We start from the raw sequence: 12001 nt of genomic DNA on the forward strand, positions 1-12001 counted from the left end.
GTGGCTGCTTCTCAACCATGACAAAATAACACCTGTTGGAGGAGGTGGGGAGCCCAATAACAATCTGAAGGATCAGCTGCAATCCCTATTATGTGGTTTTCCTGTTGCTGCCTCCTTACAGAAGAAGATGCATCAGCTTCAGATATGGATGGGGCTTGGAGCAGGAAAAAAACCCTTAGAGGAGATTGCAGGGACAATCAGGACCCTGGCTGACCAAGAGACAGGACACTATGAGGGGAAGGAAGAAAGGGTGTATCAGGGGGGCCTGCAACACTGACATTAAGAGCACAGAGAAGATGAAGAGAAGTACTTTGAAATACAACCAGTTGCCCCAAAGAGCCATGGGGCTTTGCTTCTAGCCAACATTTTCCTAAGTTTTCCCTCATCTGCTTCTCAAAATTGTAGTTGAAGACTCCCATTTATAGAATTAGGGTTCCAAGGTTGTATGGTGGAACAGGAAATATTAATGGACATTTTTTTCAGCTCAGAATGCAGTAGATGAACATTTCAGGAGAGAATTCAAGGGGAAAACTGTCAGTTTACTTAAAAACTTAAGAAAGAAAGAAAACTTAAGTTTACTTTTAAGTTTCTGAAAGAGAAAAGTTGTCCAGAATGAATGAATAAATAAAAAAAGGGGAGAAAAGCTAGAACTAGAAAAATACACCTTTGAAAAACTTTCTAAGGGTTAAATTTGAACGTTGTTGATGCCAAATTTTCCCAAGCCTCTCCATTAAGTCCTGTCTAGATGAGTACAGACAAGTATTTACAATTATGATTAACTTCAAAACACAAGCTCCTAAATTTCTATAAGCCATATATAAAAAAGAAATTCCTTTGCAACTGACATACATGAAACTAAATTTAGACATATTTCTATAACAGTTGTTGATTACTGTAGCAATCTTTGTGCTCTCCAGTTTGTGGAATTTATAATTTCTAATTCATACTTAAAATCAGCAGTTGAAAAGATATTTTTATAGCATAAAGTTAATTTCAAATACATATGTGAAAAGTTCTGTAAATTCATCTTAAAAAGTTAGCTCAAAATCTTATAGGTACCCTTTTAATGTTAAATTTAAACCTAAGATGGTTAAATTGTATATTTGAAGGTACTGAAAGTATGTATTGGAAAGAAACCCATGTCACATAACTAGGAAAACAGTGCTTCTTTCTAAGTGCTTTCATTTCTTTAGAAGACAGAAAGATACTTGTCTATGTGAATTTATTACTCTTCGCAACTTAATATGGCAGTGGTACTTCTATCATGTAATGAGTTATTAATGAAGAACTTAGTCTGGATACAGGGCACAGAGTTTAACAGTGTTGATAATTGAACAGCAACTTAAGTTTTGTGGTGGATTTCCTTTCCCAGGCAATTTTAAAACCATGGTTGGAAGCTAGCTTTCCTAGCAGGCATTATCTATTCCAAACAAAAAAATAATTCAGGAAAGATTGTATTTTAAGAGATCAGAGGAGATGATCACAGTGGTCTCTCAGATTTTTTTGAATTTTTATTGTATTCGTATTTAATTCTGGGAAGTAAAAGAGCAACAAATATGTTCAGAAATATGTTTTCTATGATGAAAAGCATGTAAATATTTGAAAAATATTTTTATAATAAAAGAATGAATACAAAAGTTCACAGAGATTCTATACTTCACTAAAAGTCTTGTTCCCTACATAAAAGTGTGAGCCCAGAGCCAGTTTCAGCAATGTTTATATACATCCTTATGTATGTCATCACTTCTTGACTTGAAAGGAGTCCAATGTAAATCAGTATACATCATGTTTTATTAAATTTCTATTATACTTCCTTATTCTGTGTTTATATATATAAAATGGCTCAATTAAGAAGAGGTGAGTGGGAAGAAACACGAATTCATGTTTTACAGATTACCCACCCACAAATGTACTTTAAAGACTAAAACTGTAATTAGAAGTAGGTAATTTTTTAAGTTTTGAAACCTGTCATATAGATCATAGCTTGCCATTTTGTCCTTCCACTGGGAAGATTACTTTTTATCTTCTGAAGTTACAAAGCAATAAAGTTTCCTCAAGGTGGTTTTTATGGATGTGCCCAGTTTAATGCCATAGTGTTAGACAAATGTATACTAAAACTTTCCTAGTTGGGACTAGTTGTAGAAGCATATGTCTAACTTTCCATTCTTTTATAAAAACTGGAGATAGTGGTATGCAAATGAAGTTCAGGATCAGGACAAGTAAGTGAAGGAAGCAGAAATCTTCTCTGATAAAATTAAGAAAATGTGGGACTCTTAACAAAGTAATATTGGATAGATTCTGGTATTTCTCCAACTCAAATGAATATTCTTTATTTTTGTGCAATAGCAAATTGAGTCATACCCTGTTACATTTTAATTAAATTTCCTGGTAGAAACATTTGTTAAAAGCCCAGATTTAATTCAGCTGTAGCATGTCATAAAAGCAATACTCGTTTGCTAAGCAAATTTGTGATGTATAGATCTCCTGCATATACTTAATACTGTTTTTCATAAGCACTACTGTGCTTTCACATGTACTTACTGCACCATCTCCTTTTTATACATCCTGACCACACCTTTGGCCTTCATTATTTTTACTAGGCACTTTATTTAAGAAATATGCACTGGGTTAATTTCAGGAGACATTCAAACTTACCATAATTAAACTGGTGCAACTCATTTTTAATGCATTTTAGAAGTGGTTTACTTTGATTCATCATAAACCTGCTCCTAAAGGTTATAAAGAGACACTCAGGAAAAACTGAATAAAAATGTAACCTACACTGAAAGGAAACTGATGGTAGCAAACCAATTAGCAGTTTAGTCTTATGACCCAAGCAAGTCATACAATATATGACTTAACAGATTGAGGCTGGGGATGGAGAAGAGCTGCACATACAGGTGCGCAGTGAGCCCTACGCTCATTTCCATCAGGGCACTGTGCAACTGAAGGTGGGTTATTCACTGATGCACCTTTTCTCGTTTTGTGGGAAATCCTGAAAAACTGCAGAATGAAGAATGAGTCACCATTTCAGGGCACAGAGCAGCAGCTCAAGTACATCCAAGTTGCAGACATCCGCGCTATTGCAGGCCAGCAGAGAGAGATAATGGAATCCAAGCTGCTTTCTGCTGGCAGCATCACAAATCCACAGTGGTTATCACTTGTGTGCAAGAACAGATGCGATGAACTGTGGGCAACGGTTATTCTTAGGGGGAAAATTATTTATTTTGAATGTCCCATCAAAGAAACTGCCCTGTCATTAGTCAAGGAAACGATGATTTAGGACCACTGTCTTCCCCTTAAGTGTTATTTCTGAATGCACGAGGCAAGCATCAATGGGAAAAGGGCATACAGGACTGCAACGGTGAAGGCGTTAGTGACAAAAGTAACTACTATGAATTTCCTGGGGGGATGCTGAGGGAATACAGTAAGCCAGAGCAGCTGCTGCCATGATGCAAAGAGTCTTAGCTTTGGTTTACAAGTCTTCTGTTAACAGCATCCGTGTTAGGAAAGTGTATTACTGCAACTGTTCTTGTCTAGGTAAAGCTTTGGATGAAAATATCCAAAACTAAAGTAGACACAGCAGTGCAAACGTGACTGCGGGTACTCTGTGCACATCTTAGGATTTCAAACAGCTTCAGCAGCGCTTCAAGTTCCCTCCTTTGAAGGCGTTAGCGCGTAGGGCCGCTGAGCCCCTGCCGGTGCTTTCGGCTCTCCCTGGGCGTGAAGAAATTTGCGCCGCTGCAGGCACCCTGACAGGGTACGAGCGAAGGCGCGGTTACGGCCGCTTCGCTACCAAACGATAACGTGTCTGCGTGACACTCAGCTCCCAGCCGGCAAGCTCACACCCCTCCGCACCAGGGCCGCAGGCCTGCGTGCCTCCAACCCCCGCCAGCAGTCCCCGCGGACACGGCCCTACGGCCGCCGCGCTCCCCGCCTGGCACCGCTGAGGCGCCCGCCTGGGCACACCGCCGCCCCTCGGCTTCCCGGCCTCCCGCTAACGCCCACGGGCCCTCGTCCTCGGGCAGCCGGCCCCCGCCCGGGCCGCTCAGGCCGCCGGAACGTTCCCGAGCCCCGCAGGCGCGCTGCAGGTCTCGGCGGGCCCCCACGGACACGGCGAGGCCGGGCGCGGTGCCCAGGCCGGGCACAGCGGCGGGGCCCGCCAGCACGCAGCGACAGCAGCACGCAGCGACAGCAGCCCGCGGCGCGCCCCGCCCCCGCCCCGCTGGCGGGGCAGGAGGAAGCCGGCCCCTCCCAGAATGCCCCGCGCGCGGCAGAGGCCGGCGCGCTTGCGCGCTGCGCGCCCGGCTCCCAGCTCAGCGCAAGATGGCGGCGGGCGCCACGGACCCCCTGGAAGAGATGCTGCTCTTCTCCGAGGAGGTGGACGAGAAGGCGGTCAGCGACCTGGTGGGCTCCTTGGAATCGCAGCTGGCCGGCGGCCGGGGCTCCGCCGAGGCGGCCCAGCCCAGGACCTCCGCCCCGTCCCAGCAGCAGCAGCCGCAGCAGCAGCAGCAGCACCAGGGGAGCCTAGCGGGGGGCAGCAGCCCCGTCCGGCAGCAGCAAGGGCATCCCGCGCCTGCTCCCGCGCCTGGGGCAGAGGAGGCGGCGGGGTGTCCCGGAGCCGCGGAGAGCCGAGCCCCTGCTCAGGGGCCGCTCCCGTCCCCGTCCTCCCCGGCGGCGGCAGCGGCGGCGGCGGCAGCGGCGGCGGCAGGGAGGGGAGTGAGTGTAAACAGTAGTAGTGTGCAGCAATCACATGGAGCGGCTCTCCTCAGCGGCGGCGGCGGCAGCAGCCCCGGCGCGCCCGCCGCCCCTGCCCCGCCGCAGCCCGCCGCCCCCCCGCCCGCCGGCGCCCCTGCCCAGCCTGTCAACAACCATGTGGCCGCCGGCGCCGTCGCCCGGGACGCGGAGAGCCCCAGCCCCGGCGGCAGCCCGCCCGCCGCCGCCGGCCCTCCGCCGCAGCGCGCCGCGGGGGGGAAACGGGACCCCGGCGGGGGGGCGGGGGGCCGGCGGGAGCGGCGGAGGGCGCCACCGCCGCGACCGCGCCGCTCCCCGGCGAGGCGGCGCCCAACGGGGAGGGCGCCGGGGGCCGGCCGGCGGCAGTCCCACCAGTCAGCAGCCACGGCAGAGCCGACGCCGCCACAGCACAGACCAAGCCCGCGCACGGCCCGCTCCCCGCAGTAAACGCACTCAGTAACTCCGCCAGCCCCGCGCCCGCCGCCCCACCGGGACCGGGCTCGGTCGCCAACTGCGCCCCGCCGCCCCCCGCCGCCCCCGGCGCCGCGCCCAAGCCGGTGGCCAGCGGCTCCAAGGCGGGCTCTGCCCTCCCCGTCGCCCCCGCGGCACCCCAGGCCCTGTCGCCCAGGCCGGCGCTGGGCGCTGCCCCCCGGATCGTGGCGCCCCAGCTGATCGTCAGGCCGCCTCAGCAGACCACCATCCAGCTGCCCCCCGGCTTCACTATCCCGCCCGGTAAGTGGAATCGCCTCAGCCGCGGGCGCGCCGCTCTTCCTAACCTTTTCCCTCCTCCTCCTCCCCCCCCCCCCCCCCCCCCCCCCCCTTCGGTTGTGGGGTCTTTTCCCCAAAGTTGCCGTCTTCTCGCTGTTCGACGTGCTGGAAACAAAAGAAGAGCCACCTGTCTGCGGGCGACGTGTGACAAACGGGGCCGTCGCTGGTGGGGCTGGGGCCGGGGGCTGCCTGCCTGCCTGCCTGGCTGGGGGGGGGGGGCGGCGGCAGCTGCCCTGTGCCGGGCGGGCACCCGGGGTGCTGGGCAGCCGTAACTGCGGGTGTGTGTCGAGGGGCTCCGTTTTCTGCTTTACTGGTGGTAGGCTTGAAAAGTTTCCCTTCAAAGAGTGTCCTCTGCCCTGAGTCAGGTGGCAAGATACAGGCTAACTTGTGTAATTTAACCTAAAATTTTTAACTTCAGCAAGCGTGATGCTGTCACTCTGCTGCGTCTTTACATCACCAGACTTTATTTCCAGTAGTCCTTATGCCCTGTTTGTTCTCCCCTTAGTTTCTTAACTTTCTTCACCAAAAATGTAAGTTCGGCAGTTTGCTAACTAACCAACATCAGACTCCTTCATCCTAGAGATTCCTGCTTTAACCGTGCATCGTTTCATCTGAAACTTTCAAGGGTTCTGTGGTCCCCTACTTAGATTTTAATGCTGCAAAAAGTTGGCAACTTTTGTGCCTTCTTGATTTAGGAGGTGATTGAACCTTTGAACTCATTTTTTACTGTTGGTATCAATAGTGCGATAATATGTGGAGCTGTTGATGTAGTACAAAATAACTTCTTCCACTAGGTTTCTTAAAATATTTGATATTAATTATCTAAGTGGAGCAAAAATGTGATGGCATAGAAGCTTGCTTCTAAGTGAACTTTTAGTATAGTTGTGTATTTGGCCATGGTTTATGAAAGTCCTGCTCCAGATTCTAATGCTCCAGACCTATAAAACTCAGTGAAGCCACTGACCTAAGACCTAACTAACTTGAAACAGGTAAGAGGTTGCTTTTCAGGCTATATTAGTGCCTTTAGCCTTTGATTTCCTTTTGTTAATCTATTTGATAATTACTATACACATATGATAAACTGTATCATGACTTTGCATACAGTTTCTGATGTTTCTTGTGTCAATACTTTCTTCTGTTACTTAATTTTCAAGTAGAAGATGGAAAGTAGCCTTTGAAAGAAATCTGGTCCAAGGTTTAGAAAATGTTACGGAAGTTATACTGTGGAAGGTTATCATTTGAACTTAATTTTATTACAAGGCACTTTGAAATCCATTAAATTTGCGTAAACATGAAGACAGTATGTTCTAAAATGAAGTTATTCAGAAAATACAATGCTATTTTTGAGGTTTTACTCTTTAAAGTGGTGGATCATTTATAATTAATTTTGAAACTCCTATATTGTAAACTGCTGTCTAAAGCAGAAATTTATAATATTTTTTTGAGAATAAGTTATTTTAGCATCTAATACTCATAAGCTGTATATTTCATTTTTACATGACTGACAGTAAGGAAAAATTAATCTCATAGTTTAACCAGATTCTAATTTGTACATATTGCTCAGTAAAATAAATCTGAAGTCCTCCAAACTGAATTAAGACGTAACATTAATACATTAACATACATGCATCTATAGTAGTAATTACATCTGCAACTCTTATGGAAACTGTGGCATGTGTGTAATTAATTTGTCCTTCCCATGCAATTTTTTTATTCAGTTAGTTTTAGAAAACTGGAAGATAAGTTAACAACACACCTGTGAATCTGTGCAAATAGCACGTGGATTTTTTTTTAATGCGTAGTAGGCATTATCCTATGAGGATTTTCATATAAGGTTCACAGCATAATCAAAGAAGTGTTACCTGTTTGGCCAGGTGTTAGCAACATGCTAATATTAGTATGTCCAATTGATTTAGGAATGGCATATACCAAATATATCATTGGCTTACAGAATTTTCTGCAAATATGAACGCCAAGGTGTGGTGCTTAAATGGGTAATGGACCACAAAAGTTATCTTTTGGAAGAGTTTTTATGGGTTTGTTTCAACTTTTATTTTAAAAATTACTCTCTGGGCTTTGACAGAGTTACAGTCATGGTTTTTGTATGTGGTCCTTGCTGTAGCGCTCTGCCTTTCACCGTAAAGCTTGATTTCCACGAATCTTTAGTTTGTAGTGGCAGAACTTTGCCTTCTATTTGTGCTTTCAGCAGCGAGGGTTGGCTGGGGCACCTAAAGCTACTTGTATGAGGGCTTTTAGTGGTGCTGCAGTTCACTCATGTTCATCCCAGGGCTGGGGTTTGTATTTCTGACTGAAAGGAAGAGTTTCTTGGTGTAGGGTCCTTTTGAAATTTGTTACTTGCTTGATGTAATAGCATTCAAATGTCTTTATTCTCTTTACGGTATGCTGCAAACCGTGCCACTTTACTGAGATGGTTTTTTTCTTGGAAGGCAATAATTAAAAGTTAATGTATGCTTTTACCTTCTTAATTTTCCCATGAAAAATTAAAAAATATATATGAAGCAATTTGCACATAGACATAAATTGTACGAACAATGTCTAATGACCTTGTTATCAATAGAATAAAAGTGACTTCATAGATTCTTATTTTTTTGTTCTCTCGTAGTTGCAGGCAAGATGTTTTTCTGTTTATAGACCCATCGTATCCTGTCTAGGTTAAATTATTAAAATGTATTCTGGAACTAACTTGGAAATGCTTTTTAAATAATTTGGCTAGGAAACTGCTGCTCGGTTCTGAGTGAACTAGAGGAAGTGCATAACGTGCTTTGCAGTGATCTTGAGTAAGTGTGATGCTCCAGGTGATCCAGGGACCAACTTAGCCATTGTTTCCCCTTTTCTGACCTGCTGACTGTGGAAAACTTACTGCAAAACTTGATGGCATGGGCTGTGGTGTGTAGAAGAGCTCTATTTGTGATAACACATTACTAGAAAATAATCTGAAAAAATTACCATTTACTTCCAGGAAGTGTTAGAAAACATTTACAAAGTACTCTGTTAATTTTAAAACATGTCCTTTGGTGTTTTCCTGAAGCATCTGCGCTCGTGTCATTTTGTGCTGAGGAGTGGTTGACTTGATTCTCTGGGTTTGACGATGTTTGTTCTTGATGTCTAAACCACAGGAAGCGCTTCCCAATATGGTGATGATGGGTACCAAATAAATTAATCCGTTAAGGCTCAATGAGTAGCTAAATCTCAACTACTGTATACTCAGAAATGTGTCTGGCCTAATGTTTGCATGTACACATCCCCTAAAGCTGTTGTTTTAGTAAAGCTCTAATGCCATTGTCCCTGCTATGTTCATACTGAATTCTGTTCTCAGCTACTGGATTGTCACTACAGTTTCCTTTTAGTGAATTATTTCTTTCTGATTTTATTCTGCTGACCGTAGCTGGGACGTTGAAAGTCACTGTATGCCTATACACTCAAATGACTTTTTTTTTTTTCATCACTGTTATCCATAAACTGCAGTTATTTGGATTCCAAACTGAATTGGCTATTAGTTTTTGTCTGTTACTAGGTGCTCCTTTTCTTCTTCAAAATAAAAGAAAAATCATGTTACACCAGAATAAAAAGGAAAAGATAACAATATAAAGAAAAATATACAGTGCTATACATTGATTTTATTCTGTAGTTAGTTCTTTAGATATTGTTGTTCATGTCATTCTTTATTGTATAGTTACTGTTACTTTGTTCTCATTAGGTATGGTTTTGGTGCGCACAGATGCTGGACAGCTTGTGATGGTGCCTCAGCAGGCTCTAGCCCAGGCTCAAATGCAGGCTCAAGTACAAACGCAGGGACAGGCTCCTGCCAGCATTTCACCTAGACTTTCTGTGCCCACAACTGGCCCCGTTTTTCGCCTATCAACAACTCAGGTATGTCTGGCTTAATTTCACTTCTTTACTTTTGTGTATTACATTTTCCTCTGTCTCACGTCTTATTTGCTCCTATGTTTTTGCAGATGTGCTTTCCTCCCCTCTTTCATTGTGGGAATAGGAACTTGTTACTCAAGTACAGTTCGTTTTCTGAGGCCTAGGAATTTCTTTTTTGTATTTCAGAGAAAATCTACTTTATAGAGTCACTCAAGACTCTGTTGAGACTATGGGATCATTGGAGGCTAGAAGGCTTAGTCTTAGCCAGAACTTAGTTTGGACTGTATACCACTGGTTCAGTAAGTGCCCCTTGTTCCTCTGAATCAGAAGCATTGTGATATCCCAGCATGCTGAATGGATGCCCGAGATAGCTAGATTTCACTAGAAATTAGAAAAGAAAAAGCCAAGCATGTGCAATACAAGGATTTGTAATAATTAACTTTTCTAATATTTTATTTTAAAAAAAAGGTTTGATTCACCTGTGGGTGTGATCTGCCTACACTGAAGTTTTCTCTGTATCATGACTACATTTCCTTTTTCATATGGATTGACAGGATAGCTTGCTTTCCTACCCCAGACTCTTCAGTGGAGTGTGTGTATTTCAACTCCAAACTAATTAATTTTCAAAGGTGAAGTTTATTCGTTTTATATTGGTTTACAATTTTTAGGGAGGCAGTTGAGCTTTGGACATTTTGGGCTAGAGCGGAGCTATCTTAGTAAAATGTAGAGTCAGACATCTTTGGGTGTCAGGACAGGGCAGCTGTGCCATAATAATAATAGATTAGCAGAGTTTAAGGTAGTTCTGTCTAAGGTCTGTGTTTGCAGAAGTGATAAGTAATTTTGTGTGGAAAGAGATGATTGTTGTATAGGGCAGTCAGAAAGAATATTGGGGAAAACAGCTCAATAATTTGGATAGTATCATAGGTCTTGAGGACCTTGGATCAGTCTTTGAGGTAAAGCAAAGAAATAAAAAAGTTGCTTGAAATAACTTAAACATTTATTTCTTGATGTTTAACATTTGATTGCTGTCCCCTGATACGCTTTGTGCATTACACCATACCTACAGTCTAAAAGATTGTTAAATTTCTTTCAAAAACTGAAAACAACGATAAACTCTTCTGAAGAGAAGGAAGCCAGAGTAAAATTGGAGAATCAAACTGATAGCGTGAGACAATCGAAACCCCATAGTAGCCAACTAGATTACAAGTTTTAGGAATGAGTGTCACTAGGAAGATTGTAGCTCAGTGGAATGTATCTCAGGAAAGATATAAATAAAAGCCTGGAAACACCTGAAAAACTTTATGCTCTCAGAAGAGAGGTAAGTGCAGTATTGAATGGAATTTGTAAAAGAGCTCTTCACAGAAAAGGCAGCCATTTAATGTTTAAATTTGTGCTATCTGGAAGGGTAAGAAGACTTATAGAAGCCTTCAAAGATAAATATGTATTGCAGGAAAAATAAACACAGAGATAAGCCTGTGTTAGTTTTGAGATTTTTTATTTTTTTTAAAACTAGTTTGATGACAACAAAAATCCATTCTTTTGAGTTTGTATGTATGGTTTTGGTTATTTGGGGCTTTCTTTGTGAGTAAGTACAGTCAGTTCTTCAGTAGTGACTACAAGGGACTGCACAGCACACATTCTAGCAATGTATCCTAAGACAAGTGCGTAGTGTAAATGTAAAACAGAAATTGTGGGGTGGGACCGTACCAAGAACATGATCTCAGTCTGTTAAAATGAGTTAGTTTTAGCTGTTTCTGTTTCATACTGTTAGTTTTCATGTAACTTTAATTGCTGTGGCCAGCATACAGAGTTAAAATTCAGACTGGAAATATTCATAACAAATTAAATATTAACAAATTGTCTGTAGTTGGAAAACGTTTGAGGAAATACAACTTTATTGTCCAGAGAACCTTTGGAAGCATACAGAAATGTAGACCAACTGCTTGGCCTTGTGTTCAGTCTGTATTAGAAGACTGAAGTTTGGATCCCAGAGTCAGCCTTAAGATGTGTGCACAGCAAATGTTGGGAGTTGATCATGTTAGCCTCAGGCAGCTGTTCTCTAGTTATATGAAGCAGCTAAGGTTGCAGAAGGAGTATAATCTGACTTGTTGGATTTATATAACAATAAAGTTGTGAGGATACTGCATGTTCTTATGTTGGTAGATATACGTAAATCCTGAAGGAGCTCAGGTGCTAGAAAGATGTAGTTGTTTTTGTGCAGAGTTCTGCCCAGATAAATGCTATACTGTATTGCAGATACTCCTTTACACTTGTCAGTGCTAATAAGCTGACTGAGACTAGAGAAAACCAGCAAGACCTTAAAAATGATAAATGTCTTACAGGATGCAAAAGTGTGATTATTTTAGCATAGCATGATTAGAATCATGGTGTTGTAGCTTGTCAGGATTCATCTCCTTTGACAGACCTTTGTGGTAGCTACCCAAACTGTACTGCATCGTTTCTTTATTTGTTGTAATTAACAAGGATAAGAAATAATTAATACTGTCCTTGGGAAACTTGCAGGGTCATGGAAGTTCAATGTATGTGATCTGCAGACTCTTCTTTCATTTTGATAGTGCTTATGTTCTAGATATGTTTGGCCTTAGAGCGT

General features: G+C 43.6%; 1 protein-coding gene across 1 annotated transcript in view; it reads left to right on the plus strand.

Moving 5' to 3' along the window:
* The first annotated feature begins 4303 nt into the window (after positions 1 to 4303).
* LOC121097734 (transcription initiation factor TFIID subunit 4-like) overlaps positions 4304 to 12001 on the plus strand; it is a 146380-nt gene continuing 138682 nt past the window's right edge. Inside the window, 3 exon segments of the mRNA XM_040614990.1 lie at positions 4304 to 4974; positions 4977 to 5466; positions 9221 to 9393. Of these exon segments, the coding sequence (XP_040470924.1) occupies positions 4327 to 4974; positions 4977 to 5466; positions 9221 to 9393 (1311 nt within the window). The 5' untranslated portion in view covers positions 4304 to 4326.

Source organism: Falco naumanni, chromosome 15, assembly GCF_017639655.2.
Source record: "Falco naumanni isolate bFalNau1 chromosome 15, bFalNau1.pat, whole genome shotgun sequence".
In the NCBI taxonomy this organism is placed as follows: Eukaryota; Metazoa; Chordata; class Aves; order Falconiformes; family Falconidae; genus Falco; species Falco naumanni.